We start from the raw sequence: 23,312 nt of genomic DNA, 5'->3' as shown, positions 1-23,312 counted from the left end.
TGCGGTTCCTGCCATTCCTCTTTCATTCGATGATTCCCTGGCACAATGGAGCGTCGGTAATACCTTCTTCCATTTTTGTTCTATTATTTTTGGGTTGATCCATGCCTAAATTCTTCTATGTGTTGTTTACATGTTGTTTCCTTTCCTGTTTGACTGATAATTGGCACGGTTATTGCATATGCATGGTTTAGAGTTAGGCAAAAACGTCCGAGTGGAGAGGGTACCTCTCGGCTGCCCACTCGGCAGCCCCCTCTAGCGCCTTCTGGCGGGTGGTTTCCCTCCGAGGCTTGTCGTACTCATTTTGAGAACACCGACTTCAAAATGATGAGTTGTCGTTATCTCAATCGTCCCTATTTCACTAGAATTGCCCCCGACATCATTGACATCAATGTGCATTATGGTTTAGAAAAGTTATTTCATTGCATGACGACCGTCAATTTAGACATATGTAAGGAATTCTACAATAATCTGTATCCATCTAGTACTGAGGGTCATGTATATGTCACTATGGTTGGCGGGACATCCATTAGCTTCACCCCTGAAATATTGAGGTCATTCTTAGGGTGTCGGCGGTCTACTAGCACCTTTACATGTTTTCCTCAGGTTGAGGAGCCTCTATCTGATACACTCTCTCATGTCTTCGTTGATCTGATTCATCAGCATTATTTTCATGTTCCTAGGCCTCCACTAAAATGTATTTTTGATGCCACCCACATGTCAGCCCCCAGTTACGTTCTCTATAAGGTTGTCATTGCATGTCTTCTGCCCATCGTGACCAAAGGGCAAGCCAAAATCCGTCTTCCTCATCTAGTTCTGATGTATGCCCTAGAGCAGCGTCTTGATATCGATATTGCTCTTCAGGTCTATGAGTCTATCATCGACTTTTCTAGACCAGTGTAGGGGAAGTTATACATGCCTTTCTGCCATATCTTAACATCATTTTTCGTGCATAAAGGGATAGATGTCACTAGGGGTGCCTTGCATTAGTTGTCTAAGGACTTTGATCAGTTAGGGCCTCGCCAGATGTCTTTAGCCCAGATTGAGCCGCGTGACGGCGCTATGGTGTGGCATCGCCGCCCCGGCTAGGATGATTCTGATTCTGATGATGATGCGGAGGAGGTCTCTGTTCCTGCTGCAGAGCCAGCACGTGCCTCCCTGCGGGAGCGTGTCTTTCACTTGGAGGAGTTTGTTCGAGAGGAGTTTCGGAGTGTTCGCCAGCAGCAGACAGAGATGTTTGATATGATGCGGCGCTGGGATCTTTCCTACCAGAGCCCCCCTCCTCCTCCACCTTCCCATGATGATGCGTCGGCATAGGAGTTTGTTGTGTTGCTATGGTGTCGGGTGACCTTTTGGCTTTGTTTTGCTTATTTTTTCTCACCTCGAACACTGTTGTTGATGATGTTGTTGGATGTTATTCACTCTTTTGTCTATGTTGTTTGAGACCGTTTGTTTTTCTTTCTATGCATGATAGTTATGTTTATGGTGTTATTGTTACTCTATGATTATGTGTCTCTATTTGTAACTATTCGTGTCCTCTTATGCTTATGGTTACTCTTATTCGGCTTTATTTGCTTCTTCTGCGGGTTTTGCTATGTTTCTATGAAACTATTGCTTCTTCTTACCTTTTTGATGTATGTCAAAGGGGGAGGACACAACAAGTTTAAGTCAAAAATACTTTTGATAGAGCATATGTTAAGGGGGAGTTTTAGATTATGATGTTTTTAATATAGTGTATGTTAAGGGGGAGGTTTGGATATTATGATTTATGTTTCATAATAAAGCATATGATAAGGAGGAGTGTGTGTGGATCTCTTTATGCCTTATTCTTCATGATTTTTATCATGCTTACAATCTTCAAAGTTATGAATTTATATTCTTCATGATTTTATACTTCATGATAACAAATATCAAAGTTATGTTTCATGCTTATATTCTGATTGTAACTTTCAAAGTTAATCTTATGTCTAACTTAAACATATTGCCACACATCAAAAAAGGGGGAGATTGTTGATACAATCGACCTAAGATTAAATAGGGTGATCCTTGTTTTTGATGTGTGTGTCAAAGGGTTTAAGTTAGACTTTATAGTGGTTCTAATATGTACTTAAGTTGTGCAGGACTTGGTAGATTAATTGCACAAGCTTGGAAAGTTTCATGGCTCAGGCTCTTGAAGATTAGTGAAGGATGGTGCATCCGATGGACCATGGACAAGAAGCAAACAGAGTGAAAGGAAGTGAACCTCAAAGGCAATGTGAAGGATGATACGAAGAATAGCTGCAGGCTTAAGTGCATCTGAGGGACAAAGGCTGAGGAGGAAGACTTCAAGAGTAACTCCGGACACCAGTCGACTGATTCAGTCGACTGGGAGCGAACAGAATGTCTTTGTTCACTCAGTCCACAGTCACCAGTCGACTGGTGCAGTCGACTGCATGTTTCAGCAATCGACTGGTATAATACCGTTGGGATGATGACACACAGGATCTCCACAGATTTGAATAAAACAGTAGCCGTTGTGTGATACCAGTCGACTGCATGTTTCATCAGTCGACTGATATCGGGAATTCCAACATACTGTATATAAAGTTAAAAGCTTGGAAATAACAACTTAACTGATTCAAATTACTGTTTAAGCTTTCGAAGTGATCTTTAAGTCTTACTACTCTTATTCTCTCCTCCCCAAGCTCATCAAAAACTTGTAAAAGGAGGAGATCATCTTGTAAAGGTTTCTCCACCATCACTCTTGGATTGAAAAGGAGAATATCTTAGTGGAGCTTGATTGGGTGTGTGTGTACCTTGGATTAGTCACCTCAAGGAGGTGGAGACCAAGTAAATCGAGGAGTTAGTCTTGTTCTCTTATTGTCTTTCAATTTCATTTCTTTTCGTGCTTCCGCTAACAAATTGTAGGTGAAAAATCGAAGAAAGGCTATTCACCCCCCCCCCCCCCCCCCTCCTCTAGCCATACTCAAGGTCCTATCAAGTTCTTCTACCATTGCCTATTGTTGCCAATGAGGATCAAAAGCAGTCTCTCTATAAGAGAAAGACTCAGACAATTGGTGAATAGAAGTCAAAAAAGAAGATAAGGAACTAGAATAAGTATAATACATACAATCAAGTAATTAGAAGAAGAGGTATGAGTCAGTGTAAAAGTAGCACTGCAAGTAGCATCATTAGAAGAAGAGGTACTAGGGGGTCTAATAATGGGAAAACATGAGATGACATATTATTTTGAGTCAGTGCAAAAGTGATCAATATGAGTGAGATTAGATTTTTGAAGATTAGGAGTGTTAAAGGGAATGAAATAGAATGAGATGTGTTCAAGAAAAATAACATAACACGAGATATAAAGTTTTTGACTAACTAGATCATAACATTTATATTCCTTTTGACCCTCGCTATAGCCAAGAAAAATACAAAGAGAGGACCAAGAACTAATTTTACTACACTCAACATGAGGGCGAAGGATTAAATATGTGGATCTAATTAAAACTCTTAAGACAAAATAATCAGGAACATAACCATATATTTTTTTAAAAGGAAACAAACTAGATGTAATAGAATATGGAATTCTATTGATAGAATGGACTGCAGTAAGAATATCTTCCCCTAAAATTCATTAGGAACATATGCAGATAATAGGAGAGAATGTACACTTTCAATAATACGTCTATGTTTTCTTTCATCAATACTACTTTATTCTGGAGTTTCAGTACAAGAACTTTGATGAAAGGTACCATCTGAGGCAAGTAGTTCAGAAAAAGTTTGGATGTATATTCACCACCCAAATAACATCGAAAACATTTAATAATAGTATTATATTGAGTTTTTACCATGGCACGTATGGATGACAATGGGTCGGGTTCAGGTCAGATTTTATATCCTCCATCCCCATATCCATCGGGTATATGATCTTTGATGGGTATACTCATACCATTAAAGAATCAGATATCTTCTATAGTTATAATTTTTCTTCTTTCTATCCAACTATTATCATTCAATAAAAATATATTAAAATTAACATCCTATATATATATATATATATATATATAATTAAAAAATAGATTAAACATCTATATAATCTCTTCCTAATATCAATAAAAATAGTAAGTTGATTTTGGAAAAAAAAATTTCTTTAATATATGTATATATATATTATTTAATCGGATATTCAGGTAGAATATCGGGTATTGATAATCCCTCCTACCCTCCTCCATTCGGGTTAGATATGGGATCCTCCATCGAGTTCAGGTGAAATTGCCAACCCAAAATATATGATAGATACTAAGAAAATCATAATGATGTTTCATAAGATAAATCCAAGTATAACAAATACAATTATCAATTAAGGAAACATAATAACAAGATCCACCTTTTGTACGAATAGGAGATGAACCCCATACATCAGAATGAAGCAACCCAAAATTAACATCCTATTAATATATATAATTAAAAAATAGATTAAACATCTATATAGTCTCTTCCTAATATCAATAAAAATAGTAAGTTATTTTGGAAAAAGAAAATTTCTTTAATATATGTATATATATATTATTTAATCGAATATTCAGGTCGAATATTGGGTATTGATAATCCCTCCTACCCTCCTCCATTCGGGTTAGATATGGGATCCTCTATCGAGTTCAGGTGAAATTGCCATCCCAAAATATATGATAGATACTAAGAAAATCATAATGATGTTTCATAAGATACACCCAAGTGTAACAAGTACAATTATCAATTAAGGAAACATAATAACAAGATCCACCTTTTGTACGAATAGGAGATGAACCCCATACATCAGAATGAACTAACTCAAATGGTACAAGAGAAATAGAAATACTTCTATAGAAAGGTAAAACAAAGAATTTTACTAATTTACAACCACAACAATCTAAAATAATATGGGTTTGTAATTTTTCTAAATTTTCCTTAGAAGCCAAGTATTTCAAACATGCAGAAGACACGTGTCCAAGATGAGAATGCTATAAATAAAAATAATAAGAAGTAGAGCTTAATGGAAAGGATGACAAATCAACACTAGAAGATACAACATTTGAAACTTTCAGCTCTTCCAATACATATATCCCCTTGCCTACGACCTATCCCAATATGCTTTTGGGACCGCAGATCCTGCGTATAACATAAAGATAAAAAGAAACTGAGAAATTAGAATCACATAATTGACTAACTAAGATAAAATTCAAGGTAAGATTAGGAATATGATATACATCAGATAGAGATAAATTAGGCGTATAAATAAAACCAACACTAGCTAATGACATGGGAGTACCATCAATGGTCATGATCGACACAGAAGGAGATGAATTTACAGATACAAAAAAAAATTAACATTAGATGACATATAATGCGAAGCTCTAGAATCAAGGATCTAGATGGGGAAGGTATATCTGAGGTACCACTAGAGGAAAAAACTATGTGAGAAGAGATAGACATGACATGTGATTGAGATGTAAGGAAGTTCTGAAACTATTCGGTAAAAGCATCAATTGTGACATTGGATGATCGAGTCACTTTAAAGTCTGTAAAAGGAACTGTTGTTGCCATGTCAGGTGCTCCAAGTTTAAGGAATCGTTGTTGTGGTTGACTATCAGATTTCTATGAAGAATACTGTTGTGGTGGTAACATTTTATTTAGCAACTTGGGACATTGCACCTTCCAATGACCCTTTTGCTTGCAAAAATTGCACTCATCATAACCGACCTTTATTTGAGATCTATTTTGATTGTTGGAGGGAGGCTTGGGCTAGGCAACAAAAATAGAAGGATTGAGAGGAAGAATTCCTTTTTCTGTGCTCACTTTTTCACCTCGAGACTTTAGATGAATTTATTCAACTAACATCTCATTGACTACAGAGTTAATAAAAGGAAGTGGATTGCAATGCAAAATGGTTCCATGAGGGCCCTCAAAATCATCTCGAAGAGCCATTAGAAACTAAACCAAGCGTTGTTCTTCCCTACGAGCAACATATGGAGTAAAACCTCATAATTGTATAGATTCTGTAAGTGCTAACTGATCCAAAAGGTTAGACATTACAGAGTAAAATTACTGAACACTCATACTATTTTATTATAAAGCATGAATGTCTATCTTTAATTAATACTATTTTATACAATTAGATCGAGTATACAATTCCTCAAGTGATCCTAAACTTCCTTGGCAATTTCATACTTTATAAGTTGGACGTCTATCAATTGCAGCACAGAATTGTTGATCTAAATGATAATTTTTGAATTGCAAGCTTCTTAGATATCTAATTGTTCTGCATATTTTTCATTGTCACTACTTACAGGTTTGATAAAGGTTGCCGAAACATACCCTTACATATGATCACATAACTCCAACAGCAGTATTTTTGCCCATTTAATTTCACACTAATAGACTAAAGTGAATTATCTTTTACAGTCATCATTATAACAATAAAAGCAATATATGTACCAGAATCACTAATCATATTTTTTTATCTTTAGGTGGATTTAAAGGACTCAAAATATAATCTTCACCGTTCAAATTGTAGCCTTAGATGTGAGGAAGTTCTCTCAAAGTTTCAAGGTGATTCAGTAGTTAAAATAAAAGAAAATATAATTCTTTTACAGTTGTCTTAAAGAATTTCGAAATTAAAATTCCCCCACAGTTCACCAAGTGATGAGAGGAGATGGATTGACTTTGATACCACATAAACAAAGTAAAAAATACAAATAGAATATAAAAATACAACATAAAGAGGAGAGCAAGAGGTAGAAAAAAAAGAAGGATAACAAATTGTATTATGAAATCTTAGAATTTATAAAGAAAAAAGAGATATAAGTTGATAATAAAAAAATAAATAACAAAAAGATTAGTCTATTTTAATAATAATAATAATAGTAGGTACATTTTCTACTAATTGAGTGACCTTAGCCACCTAGAACGTAACTGTATTTGTACAATTTTATTTAGTTCATTTAATTTTGATTGATTCGACTCATATAAATTTTTCATCCGCATGTGCAATTTCACCATTAGGGGAAACAGATTATAGCTGACTCATTTACATGATTAAAACTGAAAAAAAAAATAAAATTTATATTTAGTTTTTAATTTGTATTTCCATGAAAATAATATCCATCGAATCCGCTACTTCGGGCTGGATCGTTTACTGAGGGAGAGAGAAGCGGCGAGCGCGATATGGCGGAGCTCCGCCACTCGGCTTCCATGAGTAGCAGGGCCTCCGCCGGCGCCTCCCCTGCCAAGGTTGAGGAAGCTTCCCACTCCTTCGTCTCCGCTGCCGCCACCGACCTAAGCGGACGAGATCAAGACCGGGATCACGACAAGGATCCCCACCGCCACTTCTTCGCCTCAGCCCTACTCAATCTGCCTGCCCCCATCCGATCCCTCTTCGCGCTCGAGGACCCGAGGGTGTCCACCTCTTACTCCTACCGGATCCTCGTTGGATTCCTCGCCTTTCTTGTGTTGGTTGGCCTACTATCCCTCCCCTCTTTTTGGAGTCGGCTGGTGAGATCCTTCTCCTTAGCATTACTCCTTGACGCGCTTGTTTGATTTGTATCCTGTTACTTCAATTGGAGGTTTTGCAGTAGTAAACTTGGTATGGATTACTGTCTTGCCCATTTTAGCCGAAAGGATATGTTTTTTTTTTATCCTTTTTCTCTCTCTCACTCGGCGCTCAATTGATTCATTTTCTTCTCGTTATCTTTATCTCGTTCCGTTAGTATATTGGTGTTGAAGTTACCATGGATCTCAATAAGTTGTTTGATTGCCTTTTGCGAAATGAGATGGTCCAAATGACTAAGTTCTGTCTTTTTGGTAGAATGCACCTTATTTGTGCCATAAAGAAGGGATCACACTTCATTGTCCACGTGTAAGTTTTCAGTTGTTATAATCATCTTTAAACATGGATTTTCATGGCTGTAGAAACATCTTTCCTTTATTGTTGGCCTAAATTGTTTTTTCTTCTTCTGTATTCCTTGCTACAGGTGAAGGAGCCTCCATCACTTTGGGAGAATCCTTATTCTTCTACTACCTCATGGAAACCATGTGCTGAACGCTGGGATAATGGTATTACAGGCAAGTATTCTCCCTCTTTTCCTATCAATGAGATATGTTTCTGTTTGAAAGTGATTATATACATGTCTCAATTGGGTCAGGGGTGTTGATTTTTAGAAAGCATAAGAAAGTTATTACTGGGACCTTCAAATCGAGACATCACTGTGCTTCATATAATCAAAAAGAGAGAAAAAAAAGGTGTTAAACACGCTAGGTGGGTTGAATTCCTTCCAAAGTATGAGTTTGTTTAAAGCATCCACTTGCATTGGTTCAATTTGTGGCAGCCTTACATAGAGTGAACAACAATAATAGGTTTTAAGGTTGAGTGTCCCACTTTTTCTAACATTGGGGATGATTTTCTTTTTCAGATATTAAGGATGAAAATTGTCATGATTAGATTTACTTTGTGATTAGGTACAGTTACCTATTTAGCTCTAGACACTTGTACATTCCTTGAACCTCACTTAGAGACCTTTAGATATGGTAATAAGCAAGTGATTGCACCGGTCGATTTGGGAAAGACAGGACTCTAGCTCTCATTCTTGATAGGTTCTACTTGTCATCCTTAAGATGAGATGTGGCTAGAACATATCTCAATGTTGTGTGTGCTTGACAACCAAGGCCATTAAGAAAACACCATTTTGCACACTAATGTCTATTGCCCATGTTTTATATTTACTCTTTACCAATGCAAGTCATGATTCCATGTTAGTGGTTGTTGCTAGGTTCTATATGATGTCCTTTAAGGAAGTTGGTAGATTGCATGGACTGTCGAGCCAATGATGTCAGTGAAGAATTTTAAGTTTATGAGGTTTTTTTTTGAATAGAAGCTATTTTGACTCAACTTATATTTTCATCCACATTTAATCTCAAACTGATGACTAGATCAACATTATCAATTGTAGTTTAGGAAATTTTCTTAGGTGCCTAGTGGACAAACTGTTGGGAATTTAGATATCTATTTTGTCGATTAATAACAATTCTAGATGTCCTTTTGCAATCATTTATGAGTCTAGAACTTGTCGACCTATTTATTATTTAGATTTCTCTACTTGCCACGTCTCATTCTTTTGAGTGATTCATACCATGTCAGGAGGAAAATAACAACAAGTGATAAAACTTATAAATTATAAGTTGATGCATATCTTAAACAAAGGAGTACATCATATGATACTATGTACTTGTTAGCATTCTCATTGACCGCTAAGACTTTTGCTCACTATATTAATACTTTCATATTGTGAGAAAGATCAGATTGTTGCTTAAATTGAGCATTAATCCAATTTTCAATTTAGAGGACCAACTGCCATATCAATGGACAATTTGAGCTTTTCTCTTTATCTGCTGATTTGGTTACTACTTGTGCATCTACAACTCAAGTGCCTGCTCTTCCCTCCATGGTGCAACAATATCTTTAGGTTGAGAGTATAATTGATGCATAGACAATGCTAGCTCCGCATGGAAGCATTTAGAGTTATTTCCTCCATTGGAGAAGACATTTTTAAATCATAGAAAATAAACTTCACCAAATTGCTCATGAGTTTTTGATATAATAGAACAAGTGCCGGAGCTATCTTCTCCATGAAGCACTTCATAACTTTCCACTTCCCTCCTATGCTTGGTTGGAACTTTTAAAAGGGATCCAATTGTCTACCTTAGATCATCTTTCTCTTTGGTGAATTCAACTATCTCTATGAAATATGTTCAAAGTGCTGCTATATTATTTATCCTTTATTTACTCTCTCTCCTCTATGATTCTTTAAGATTTGCTGTCATATTTGGTATTGTTGCTGCTTGTTTTGTTTGAAATTTACTTTCATGCAAAATAATTGATAATCTCTTGTTGGTTTATGAAGATACTATAATTGAGTCTTTAGTCTCCTTGTTCAAACTGCTTCAGCTTTATACTGATTAATTTTGGACCCTTATGAGTTGAGATCGCGTAAGTAGTTTATCATAAAGTCCATTGTATTCAATTTAATAAGTGAAAAGATCAAGAAACATGAGTATCTAACCTTAAATTAATCAGATAATACATGCTTGCTTAAATGCTTCCTTTTATATCATATTTATAACAACAATAATAATGACAACCAAGCCTTATCTTACTAGATGAGGTCGGCTATATGAATCGTTCTATAGTTCTATCCCCTACTATATCATCGTGTATATTTAAATAAATTTTATCTTGTTTTATTGTTGCTAACTAAGACTTTTTTTTTTATTTTTCTCTTTTGCATTTGATGTGCATATTTGTCATAGTTTTATATCGCTTAATTGGAGCATTTATTGGTCCTTTAAGTACATATCCGTACTATTTTAAACGTGTCTCTCAGATTTTTCTCTCAATAGATGCAACCCTGACTTTCTCTCTAATATTTTCATTTTTTTATCGTATTCATCCTCGTATGTCCATGCATCCCCTTAACATCCTTATCTCTGCAACTCTCATCTTTTGCTCATATGCTCGAGTCATAGTCAAACGTTCAACTCTATATAACATAGCTGGCCTAATCGTAGTTTTGTAGAACTTCCCTTTAAATTTTAGAGGTATTTTATGATCACATAGAACACCCGACACTCTCCTCCATTTCAACCATCCTGCTTGTAGTATATGCTTGACATATCTCTTAATCCCTCTATCCTTTTGCAAAAAAGATCCTAAACACTTAAAGCTTTCCATCTAGACAATACGGTGTCTCCTATCTTAACAGTTATCTTATTATGCCTAATATTGTTAAATTTAAATTTTATATACTCTTTCTTTACTCTACAAAGCCTAAAACCTTTCACTTTTAATGTTTCTTGCTAAAGTTTAAGTTTAGTATTTACTCTTTCACGTGTCTCATCTAATAAAATAATATTATCAGCAAACAACATGTATCATTATACCGTGTCTTGGATGTGTCTAGTGAGTACGCCCATAATTAATGTAAAAGACAGAGACTAGAGTTGATCTTTGATGTAACCTTGTCTTTATAGGAAATGTTTCAGTTAATCCGCATGAAATTTTCACTCTGGTCGTTACATTGTCGTATATATCCTTAATTAGTTTAATATATACTATGCTAACATTTTTCTTTTCTAGAATTCTTCATATAATTTCTTTGGGACTCTATCTTAAACTTTTTCTAGGTCTATGAATACCTTATGTAGACCTTGCTTTTGTTTAGACTTTTCAATTAGTTGCATGAGAAGATATATGATTTTTATTATCGACCTTTTAGGCATGAATTCAAATTGATTTTCGGTCATCTCGTGGTCTCTTCTTAATTTTTTTTTTTATTTTTTTCTCAAAGTTTCATGGTATGACTCATTAGTTTAATACCTCGATAATTTGCACAATTTTGTACGTCTCCTCCCTTCTTATATAAGGGAAGTAGAGTATTTACCCTTAGACATTTTTTTTTTTAATATCAAGTTAAATAACTTTGTAAGTCATTTTCCGTAGGCACTTCCATATCTCTATTGGAATATTATTTGGTCCAACTACTTTTTTATTTTGCATTTCATTTGAAGCTGAAAGTTGAATTCTAGGATAAAAAATTAAATTTCTATACTCATTTGACTTACTTAATTCCTTAAGTTAAGTTGGTTACCTAAACCTCCATTAAAAAGTTGATAAAAATACCTCATCCATTGCTCTTTTATTTCCGCATAATTTACTAGTACTATATTGCATTCATCTTTAATACATCTTACTTCCTATTTCTTGTTTTAGTTATTCTGTAAATGTCTCTTTCTCTTTTTTTTGTATTAAATTTCTCTTTCTTTTGTATTTAATTTTCAATATAAATATTCAAAAGTTTCATTTTTCGCTTCATTCACTTCTTTCTTCACATTTTTCTTGACTACTGTATATTTTTTTAGTTTTCCTTGTTCATACAAGTTTATAATGCCTTATAAGTTCATTTTTTTTTTTTCAATTTCTCTTGTACATTCTCATTCCACCACAAAGATTTTTTACATGGTGGTGCACGTCCCTTTGACTTACCAAGTACACTCTTTGCTATTATTTTCAACTTTGATATTATCTTATCCATGTCGTATTCGAGTCGTCGTATATTTCTCCTAATACTTACTCCTACCCTCTCCTTAAATGTGTTTTACTTCTCATCCTTTAACTTCCACTACTTGAGGCATATATCCAACATAACATTACTAACCTATATTGGGTAGTTAAGTTTTTTCCAGGATAACCTTGCAATATTTATAAATCTTTCTATCCTTCTTCTGAACCATAAGAAAATCAATTTGCAATTTATTATTCCTACTTTTAAACGTGATCAATGTAATTGAGTATTCTTTTCTTTTCTTAAAAAACGTATAAGCTAGTATAAGGTTTATATGCTATCGTAAAAAAAAAAAAAAAAAAAGGGCAGCCCGGTGCACGAAGCTCCCGCCATGCGGGGTCCCGGGGAAGGATCCATTGTACGCAGCCTTACCCTACTTTTTGCAAGAGACTGTTTTCAGGATTCGAACCCGTGACCTTTTGGTCACATGACAACAACTTTACCGTTGCGCCAAGGCTCCCCTTCATATGCTATCGCAAAATCAAATATAATTTTTTCCTTATTTATTTCTTGTTCCAAACTCATGCATCCTATTATATTTCTTATTTTTCACTCCAATATGTCCATTTAGATTTTCTCCTATTAAAGTCATTTTGTTTGGTGGAATATTTTGTAATATCTTATCTAAATCATCCCAAAACGCAGATTTGGTATCTTCATCTAATCCTAATGTAAATATGCTAATTATGTTATTAGTTTCTTTCGTTATTATTATTGTGAGAGCTATAATCCTATCTCATTCTAATTACTTTTACAACTTCATCTAATGAACTATGTATAACAATATCTACTCCATTTCTTGTTTTACTCATTTTTGTGTATCATAACTTAAAACCTGAGTTCTCTATCATCTTTGCCCCCTTCTCCTATTCATTTTGTCTCTTGTACATACAAAATACTAATTCTTCTCCTAATCATTGTATCTATTGCCTCTATTGTTTTAAGAGTGAGCATTCCTATGTTTCATGTTCTAAATTTTAGACCATTAGTTTTCTTATAATATTTATTCTTATCCAACATATGGTGTAAGAATTCTTGCAAATTTAACACTACATGAGTTTTGGAAATACAGTAGTCCTTGCCGAGATATTATAGTCGGACTCTGCAACACGTTCTTTATGGGGAATAAGCTAGCATTAACACAATAGTTTAATGAATCCATTCATTGAACATTAGCCTAAGTCAACACTAGCTAGAAACCTAACACAACTCCCATCCTTTCTCATCCGGGCTTAGGACCAATCATTGTGAGCTTATATTATATTTATACTTGTACATGGGGCAAAAAAGGTGAAGCTGACCCCACACGCTCTAGAAGGGCGTAAATCATGGGGGGCATTTGTCTTAGTGCAGCGACCTATTTGCATAGGGGATGTAAGGCACCAATGATGCATTTTCGCACTCGTTGGGAATTGATCCCAAGACTTATTGGGGCAAACACCCATCTACCAACTGCGCCAACCTGTGGGGCTACTTGTACATAATTATTCGCATAGTGAAACATGTAATGCTTTTTTTTTTTTTGATATGTATCATGCTGATTCTAGTAACGTAGAGAACAAATTCATTAGTGGAATGTGGCTAACGTTGTTGCTGTTCTGACTTGGTATAGTACACTTGCACTTGCAACCTCAAAAATAAAGTATCTTTTGAGCTTTTACATCAAACTTTATTTCTTAGCCACATTCTATGAGTCATAACCTAGGTGCATGCCTATGATGATGCCATAGTATTAATTGTATGCTAAAATTTGGTTCACAATAGCCGACCCCACCTAGTGGGATAAGATTTAGTTGTTGTAATATTTGGTTCACTTAACTTTCTTGTCATGAGTATTATTCAACATGGTCACTGTGCTATAAGTACCTGAATCTAGCAGGCTTAATAACTGAATGAGCTTGATGTTTTCTTCACATGTTCATATACTTGCGTACCTAGGCATATATGCTATTTCATGTACATACACTATTGTAACCTATATTTTCACTTCATTTTAACTATGCTGTGTATCTTTTTAAGTTCTTTTACATGTGATGCTATTTAAGTTTGGTTTCTTGAGGTTTTGATCTAGATTTTTTTTGTTGCCAACTTTATTTTCCTTGTTTCTCATATATTAAACTCTGTTTTACTATTTGCATGCTATTTGTCATGCTGATTAAGTGATGGTTCATTCATTTTCAGTACCTCCTGAGAATGAAACCAATGGCTACATATTCATCCATGCCGAGGGTGGTCTTAACCAACAACGTATAGCTGTGTGTACTCTTTTTCATCATTTCTGTTTGTGTTTTATGTCACTTTTCTTAGAGCTTTTTGCTCACACTTTGGTACATTTTGAATGACTGATGAGACTTGTTTAATATGTATCTCTAGGACTATTATTAGAAATGCTAAATGATGATTAGACCTAGTTTGAACATTTAGGATCATCAAAAGAGCTGATGCAAATTGAATTCCTTTTAACTTTAAGGTTTAGGTTCAGAAGATTTGGTCATTTCTGTTGTTGATATGCCATTTAGCTTCTCTTGAAAGTTTAATTCATGGGATTTGCCCATATAGCCAAAGTTTTGATGCTGAAATATATCATGTTTCCTGTTAGCTCTTTATATTATTGACGACATAGTCTGTCGCATGGGAGAATATGTGCTAGTTTTTATCTTGACCTAGCTTCTCTACTTGTTACTATTAATCAAAACAGCGGATGACACCTTCATGTTCCTAGCTTGTGAAGGGTGTGTTCTAGAGTGAGCAACCATGGATATTCAAAAATTCTGAACGTGAAAATGATTTTCAAATATTTTGCAGATCAGTTGATTTACATGTATCTGTCCCATCCATCTAGCAAAACATTGCATATTGTCCTGTCAATAGATTTTATGTAAGATTCAAAAGGTCTGGCTTAACCTTTAAACTGACCCTCACTTTACTTGCAACCTTCTAGTGGCAGTGCAGGCACATGCTTCTCTTACATAGTTACTACTAGCACGCTGTAGATTGACACTAGGAAGCATTTGGTTGGTCAAGCATGTGCAATGTCTGTGTCACTGTTATGTTAATAGTCTATATTGTAAAAATGGTCAAAGCTTGTATACTCTCTGCTTTGAAATACCAAGACTGATGCTGTTTTGTCTTGGCATATTTGCTCAATCGTTCTATCATTTCAATCTCGAAATAAAGGTATCTACTTTATTGGACTAGGTTGTGTTGTATACTGACATGATATGTGAAGATATTGGGAACATCCATATATTGATTTTTATTTTCTGCAAATTATTGTGAATTCATTTTCCTTCTTAATCGGTTTCTTTGCAGATATGCAATGCTGTTGCTGTGGCAAAGATAATGGGCGCAACTCTTATTTTGCCAGTACTAAAGCAAGATCAAATTTGGAAAGATCAGACGTGAGTTTTTCCTGGTCAATGCCCTTGCATCTCCATTATCAATGCAAAAACCATCCAAAAACCAGTGTGTTATTTAGGTTGTATATCGTTTTGACTTTAATACTCTCCTAACTAAATTATAATCTATTTAGTTAATAACAATATTGTCAATTGGATGTTTGCACTTTGCTGGAAGGGAAAATTATCGAGTTATTGATTATTGGAAAGTCAGCAATAATATGCTTTCACATGCCATATAAAAAGGTATAGCAGGATATCTTTTGCAACCTGCAAGATTTTGGACTTCATTTCTGAATGATCAAGTAGAAAATTTGCTGGTGTATAAAATTGAATACTGCAAACAAGATAAAACAGATCAAAATCAGGGGGATTATGTGTCATGTTTTGCATGTTTTGTAAATCATATTTGGCTATCCCTTGAAGTGAAGATAGTAGATCCTTTGTCTTTTCATCTATGGCCCCATATTTGCTTGTCATGATTGGTTTTAAGTTCTATACGTTCAATGACATTTCCAAATTTGCTGTTTTGGTTTTGTCATACAGGAAATTTGAAGATATATTTGATGTTGATCATTTCATTGAATATTTAAAGGAAGATGTACGAATTATACGAGATATTCCCGAGTGGTTTACAGACAAAGCAGAGCTCTTCACCAGTATAAGGTTCTATACATGTTTTATACTTAATTCTTTATTGTGAATTAGTAATGTTTTTCTCTTAATTCTTTGTTGTAAATTAGTAATATTCTAATCTTATTAACGCTCTTTTCAGTTTTCACTTCTATGCTTCATGTGAATCAGGACTGATTGTTAATTCATCACGTTTCAGAATTGGATATTTTTTATTATACACGACCCTTAACTTCTGTAACTTGTTTGTTTTGACTATTTGAGATTATGCATTTTGTCATGTTCTCATTTGATCATTCTCAGACTCAACAAAAAAAATTTGCACTGCAGCAACTAATTCTAGGTTATCTTATATGTAGTTTCTGAGCATTGGGTTGAACTATATAAATTTAATAATGTAGCACTAACAGTTTGTGGTATTCATGATAGACGAACTGTGAAGAACATTCCAAAATATGCATCAGCAGACTTCTATATTGACAATGTACTTCCTAGGATCAAAGAGAAGAAGATAATGGCTTTGAAGCCTTTTGTTGATAGGTTGGGGTAAGTGATGACTGCTAAAATGAATCATACATTCACTTTTCATTGTTTCCTTGCCTGTTCTCTAATTATTGTAGCATTTCATGCATCCTTACATTAGAATAAAATCACAAACATGTCGTCATGTGTTGTTCTCATAGCATATGTAATTGACAAAATTCTTTTGTTCACGCCATTTTCAGGTATGACAATGTTCCACCAGAAATAAACAGGCTCAGGTGTAAAGTTAACTATCATGCCTTAAAATTTTTACCTGAGATTGAGGAAATGGCTGATAAATTGGCAGAAAGAATGAGAAATCGCACTGGCAGTGTGAACCCATACATGTAACATCTTCCTCTTCAGCAATAACAACAATTAACCTTCAACATAAACTTCTTGCTCTTTTCTTTCAGGGCACTTCATCTGAGATTTGAGAAGGGAATGGTAGGCCTCTCCTTCTGTGATTTTGTTGGAACTAGAGAGGAGAAAGCAATGATGGCAGCATATAGACAGAAAGAATGGCCAAGACGGTACAAGGTGATTGCAAATAATAACCTTTTCTGAAGACATGATGCTCTTATGTTATTATTAGAATAAACTATTGCAGAAATCCATTTTCTGTGTGAATTTAGGTTAGATTTAATTAGCATATTGTTGCAGAATGGATCTCATCTTTGGCAACTTGCACTTCAGAAAAGAAAGGAAGGTCGTTGCCCTCTTGAACCAGGGGAGGTTGCTGTTATATTACGTGCAATGGGATATCCCAAGGAAACACAAATATATGTTGCTTCAGGACAAGTGTATGGTGGAAAGAACCGGATGGCACCATTAAGAAATATGTTTCCAAATCTGGTAATGCATCAGTTCTCTAAGTTAAATTAGAAACGTAATAGTTAGACTGGTGATATGGTGAAAACTTCATTTCTACTAATAAATACTTTTAGCTTTTCCCTTAAAAAGATATTTGCATCTATCTTGTCTCACTTTTTGTGGCTTTGACAAATGAGGATTTGGAGTTTTGATACCTTTATGAAGCTAGTTTGATTTGGTTTCGTGATTGTAGCAACCTAAGCAGACCACGGCTACCTAGGCCATAACTTTGCATTGATCAACTTGCCTCAATTTTTTTAACATTCAGCTACTCAAAATGAGCTTTAGAACTGTGTTTGATTTTTTTTTTTTTTGAATCTTTGTTACTTTTGATTAACACAATGAGTTCAAAATAATAAAAAAAAGGTGTTAGTAACTTCTTTTAGGCCTTTTAGTTATGTATTCTTTTGAGCAGTGATGGAAAGAATACAGAACAACCAAGAATTAAATGTGAACTCTTCCAAAAGCTTGAGCTATTAGGAAATTGATCTAATTCATATGTTTATCTTCTCATACATTAATTATATTCTAACCCCTCACAATCAAATTAAAGCAGGCTTAAACTGTGGCTGATTTACAATAGAAAATCATATCATGTCACCAGGTAGTAGAATAGAAATTGAAAAGACCACTGTATATTTATCATCTCATCATCTGGACTGTATGAAAGAAATTTGTTTCCCAATCTATCTTTCTAAAAGGTCAAATAATTCCTACATTTTCCTACATTTGAAAAGCTCTAAAGGAAATGAAAATTTATTCTTATTTTCTTTCTTTGCCCTACAATATAAGAAAAGCTTTCTTCTGGGAAAATTGTCATTGTGTACTTTGTCTTCTTCCAAAATCGCAGACCAACTAGCCTTAAGTTTTTTTTTTGCGAAGCATTTTGCGTGGTTTTAATGTTAGTTTTCTTATTTTCCATAAAGTTCCAAGTGGTTTATTTAGCTTTTGAAATGTTTTTCAAGTGCTACTGACCTATCTTGCTTCATTTGGAACAAGCTTTAACAGTTAATAACTGAGGTTAAAAGAACAATTAAGCAATCCTTTTTGTTCCTTGCAGGTTACTAAGGAGGAACTAGCGAGCATAGAAGAAATAGACCATTTCAGGAAGCATGTGACTAGCTTGGCTGCCCTAGATTTTTTGGTATGCTTGAAGTCAGATGTGTTTGTGATGACACATGGTGGCAATTTTGCCAAACTAATAATAGGAGCTCGCCGTTACATGGGCCATAGACTGAAGTCGATAAAACCAGACAAGGGACTCATGTCAAAATCATTTGGGGATCCCTACATGGGTTGGGCAACCTTTCTGGAGGATGTTGTGATTACCCACCAAACAAGGACTGGCCTTCCTGAAGAAACGTTCCCCAACTATGACATATGGGAGAATCCTCTAACTCCATGCATGTGCAGAACTTGAGCAAAAGTACCAATATCAGTTTTGTGTAACTTGTTTCTCTGTTTTTACTTTTGTCAGTTTTCTTTCTCATAATTTGTCTTTTAAATGAATCATAACTGGTGGTAGGCCTAAACTCTTCTTCCAGAAAGGAAAGATGATTTGATGTTGCTACAAAATTTACTCCTGAGAATTATCAGTTAAAATGTTAGATCAGAAGTTTATTTTATTTTCTCTCTCTTTTTTTTTTTTTTTTTTTTTTTTTTTTGTAAAAAAGCAACCTTTGTACTCAAAGTTTGTTATGCTGTTTTTGTTGATCAAATTTGTAAAGTCAAGTTTCAGCTCTTCTCGAATGATGCAGTGTACTACTAAGCTATAGTGAGTTATCAGCATCTTCCTGTTTTAGCTAATAAACAGCCATTTTTGTCATACAGCGAGTAGAACTTTTGAGGTGGTCGAAGTAATCATCGTTTGATTAAATTTTACTATTACATCAAGCTAAATCTGATTATATGAAAATATTATAACTTTGATTACTTGCAGAGCGATGCGGTTAAAATTGTCAACAAACCTTGTGAAATGTAGAGATGGTGGTGCGTGCCTATAAAGCGTGTGCCTCCAAAAGGAGTTAAGCGTGATATTTCATTTTTGGTGACTTTGCAGCAGCTGAAAAGCATAACAGATATTCTGATGGCAATATGCCACTTGTCAGTACCTCATTTCTCCTAATTCCTTTTTGTCAAGTCCATTTTAGAAAAATCAAAATCTCCTAAAAGCCTACGGAACAACCATCGAAATTCCCGTGTACTGGGAACCTATTCTCACTTTGGTTACCTCGGCTGAAGCAAGTTCATTTCATTCGAACTCTATAACTTTACATTTGAATTAGACTAGCTCAACTCCTGGTCCTTTTTCATGTGATCTGCCTGGTAATCCCCCCCTCTCTCTCTCTATATATAGGTTATCCGATACTCTTGCACGTGTGATCATGAATGATGCGTTTACGTGGCGTTGCCAATTCTATTTCTTTACATTATTAAATTCTTTTTATTCTCTCTTTCCTTCTCTCCTCTATTCAAAACTTGTAGCTCGACTTTTAATTTCTCGACTTTTTCAAATCTAAATGTCCCTCGCTCTCACTCTTGCTCCTTCCTTTGTCGTTGTTTTCCGTCGCTCTCGCTCCTACCAGAAAGCAAAGTAAAGACACTGCAAGCTAAGCACAACCGTATGCTTGTTCTCGGGCTAGCTGGAAGTTCTCCAAACTGTCACTACAAATAAAGCTGACAATGCTTTGCTTAGCACCTCTCTCCATTCTCAATTGTAAGCATTTCCACGCCACTTACTGTTTTGAAGCTCTGTACAATATTTTGTATTAAGATTTATGCTACAATGTACAAGCCCTAGCTGCTACAATGTGTAGTAGCTACTTGGACAATTAGCTACTTCAATGTGTAATAGCTACAACGTACGAGCCCTAATTGCTACAACGTATAGCAGCTACTTGGACAGTCCAAAAAATATTTTCTTACAATAAAGTAAGAATTTTTTTGATAAATTTTAAATTTTTTAGTTATAAAATTTACAAGAAACTTGCCAAACATCATTTCCCATATTCATAAATAATGGTAAGTTATTTCATTTTAAGTTATAATTCCCTCTAATCCTAATATATTGTTCATATGTGATTCCAAATGTTCTATTTAATATAGGGAAAAACAAATGTTGTCTTTTTTGGGTGTTAGCCAGGGTGTTTATAACACCTGGATAGAGGCATTTACACAAGTTAATAGTTTTAAGGGCGCTATACACAAGTCCTCTGATAGTAAATAGGAGGCAAAAAAAGCTTTTGAAGCATACAACGTACAATTTTACAATATTAATAATTTTTTTTGATAAAATTTAATTTTTTTGCTTATATAATTTACAGAAAACTTACCAAACATCATTTCCTACAATTGATTCAATGGTAAGACATTTAAATTTAAGTTGTAATTACCTCTAATCCTAATATATTATTTGGATTTATGCTACAATCTAAAAGCCCTATCTACTACAACATATAGCAGCTACTTGGATAGTTAATTGCTTCAATGTGTAGCAACCATTTGGACAGTCCAAACAACTTTTTTTTTTAATCATTTTTTGGTTATATAATTTGTAGGGAACTTGCCAAACATTATTTCCTACAATTCATTTGATGGTAAGTTGTATCAATTTAAGTTGTAATTTCTTCTAATCCTAATATATTATTAGGATTTATGTTACAATGTACAAGCTCTAGTTGCTATAACGCAGTTAGCTGCTACACGTTGTAGCAACTACTTAGATATTTAGCTGCTACATGTTGTATCAGCTACTTGGACAGTCCAAACAACCTTTTCTTAAAATATTTTGGTTATAAAATTTGTAGGAAACTTGCCAGACATCATTTCCCACATTTTATTTGATGGAAAGTCGTTTCATTTTAAGTTGTAATTCCCTCTAATCCTAATATATTATTTATACATGATTCTAAATGATCTATTTAATATAAGGGGAAACATATGTTGTCTTTATTGGACGTCAATCGAGTGTTTATGACATCTGGATAGAAGCATCTATACAAGTTAATCATTTTAAGGGCATTATACACCAGTCTTTCGAGAGTAAAGGGGATGCAATAAGAGCTTTTGAAGCACACTTTGATAAAAATCTAGCACTTACTTCCTTTAAATTGAGAGGAAAAGAAAGTTTATGTGCATCCTCAAATATCGTATCAAGTTCAAACTCAGAGAGAAAACTATCGAAGACTGAACAATTTAGAAAATTGAAAGATGCATTAGAAGAGATAGAGAAATAATTAGATTCTCTACAAATTAGTGATGAAGAATAGATAATGATATTTGAAGTTATAGTGTTTATAAGTCTTCTGGCTCTCAATCTTCCACGATGTATTAATTCTTAAACAAATTAGTTATGAAGAATAAACATTTATATTTGTCTTGTTATCATTTTTTATATCAGTAGTATAGTTTGCATTCTTGATACATTTTAATGTATTATGATTCAAGTTGTATTTTTCTTTTTTTTTCATGTTGTAGCAGCTATCTAACAATAGCTGCTACAATGTGAAAGTGAAAGTATATTCCATGTTGTAATAGCTACTTAATAGTAACTGTTATAACGTGTAGCAGCTAATCGAGACTAGCTACTACATCATGTAGCAATTAATCGAGACTAGTTGCTACAATGTGAAAATCACCGGACTAGCTCGTTGTAGCAGCTATTGAACAATATTTGCTACAACGTCAAACTTGTGTTGTAGCAGCTACATAACTGTAGATGCTACAAGGTGTTTGTACAAGGTTGAGGTAGATCAACCCATATTTCAACATTAAAAGTAAAAGTTACTGATTCTATTAAACAAAAAAAATATGGAAGATAGTTATTATAAGACAACAATAAAACAAAAGGAACACCAACACAACAAAAGGAAGACCTACAAAATAACCCTTCTCTATTCTACGGACTTCTAAAGCGAGCCCATAGAATTCCATGCTTTCCAGTAGATCAATGGCTGCTTTCATAGTTGCCTCGATCTCCACCAGTGTATGAAGTGTTCCCTTCAACTGGCTCACCGCTTGATCTCGCTTTTCCTATAAGGTTGCCTGTGGTTTAGAAGGGAGGGAGGTCGAAGAGTCTTCCTAAAACCCTAAAGAAGAGGAAGATGTCGATTCATTGTTTAGTATCACGGGACTAGGATAATGTATTATTTTCTTGGCTCTCAAAGGAGAAGCCATTATTTGAAATTGAAGGGTTTATGATAATGAAGAGTAAAGGGTTTAGGATGTCATCTTTTTAATAGTGTGATTTCATCATGTAACGACCCGACCCATTTGGCGGCCCATTTGGCGACCGTCGGGTCGTCGACCGTCGACCATCAGCCGTGTCGTTACTCACTAGGACTTTCCACCGCTGGCCAGTGGATTTTTTGCCTCCCCCAAGATTCAAACTCTAAACCTCCAGGCTTAAGTATTAGAGTTTATGAATCCTGGTAACCAAGTGAGATCATCTCACTTGGTTACCAGGATTCATAAACTCTAATACTTAAGCCTGGAGGTTTAGAGTTCGAATCTTGGGGGAGGCAAAAATCCACTGACCAGGGGTGGAAAGTCCTAGTGAGTAACGACACGGCTGATGGTCGACGATCGACGACCCGAGGGTCGCCAAATGGGTCGGGTCGTTACAATAAAAAGACGTCTTTTACCAGGATTCATAAACACTAATACTTAAGCCTGGATGTTTAGAGTTCGAATCCAGGGGGAGGCAAAAATCCACTGCCAGGGGTGGAAAGTCCTAGTGAGTAACGACACGGCCAAA

The 23,312-nt window shown here is 34.9% G+C and overlaps 1 protein-coding gene across 1 annotated transcript; it reads left to right on the top strand.

Moving 5' to 3' along the window:
• Nucleotides 1-7,120: 7,120 nt before the first annotated feature.
• On the top strand, nt 7,121-19,182 carry LOC121997217 (protein PECTIC ARABINOGALACTAN SYNTHESIS-RELATED-like). Its single transcript, XM_042551513.1, has 11 exons — nt 7,121-7,509; nt 7,823-7,873; nt 7,989-8,079; nt 14,313-14,386; nt 15,444-15,532; nt 16,076-16,195; nt 16,592-16,708; nt 16,888-17,031; nt 17,101-17,224; nt 17,348-17,539; nt 18,618-19,182. The coding sequence occupies exons 1-11, from the start codon at nt 7,183-7,185 to the stop codon at nt 18,975-18,977; spliced, it is 1,689 nt and encodes a 562-aa protein (XP_042407447.1). The 5' UTR covers nt 7,121-7,182; the 3' UTR covers nt 18,978-19,182.
• The last annotated feature ends 4,130 nt before the right edge of the window (nt 19,183-23,312 follow it).

The sequence above is a fragment of the Zingiber officinale genome, chromosome 6A (assembly GCF_018446385.1).
Source record: "Zingiber officinale cultivar Zhangliang chromosome 6A, Zo_v1.1, whole genome shotgun sequence".
In the NCBI taxonomy this organism is placed as follows: Eukaryota; Viridiplantae; Streptophyta; class Magnoliopsida; order Zingiberales; family Zingiberaceae; genus Zingiber; species Zingiber officinale.
The sequence above is the reverse complement of the archived record's forward strand: the minus strand, read 5'-3'. Positions and strand labels throughout refer to the sequence as shown.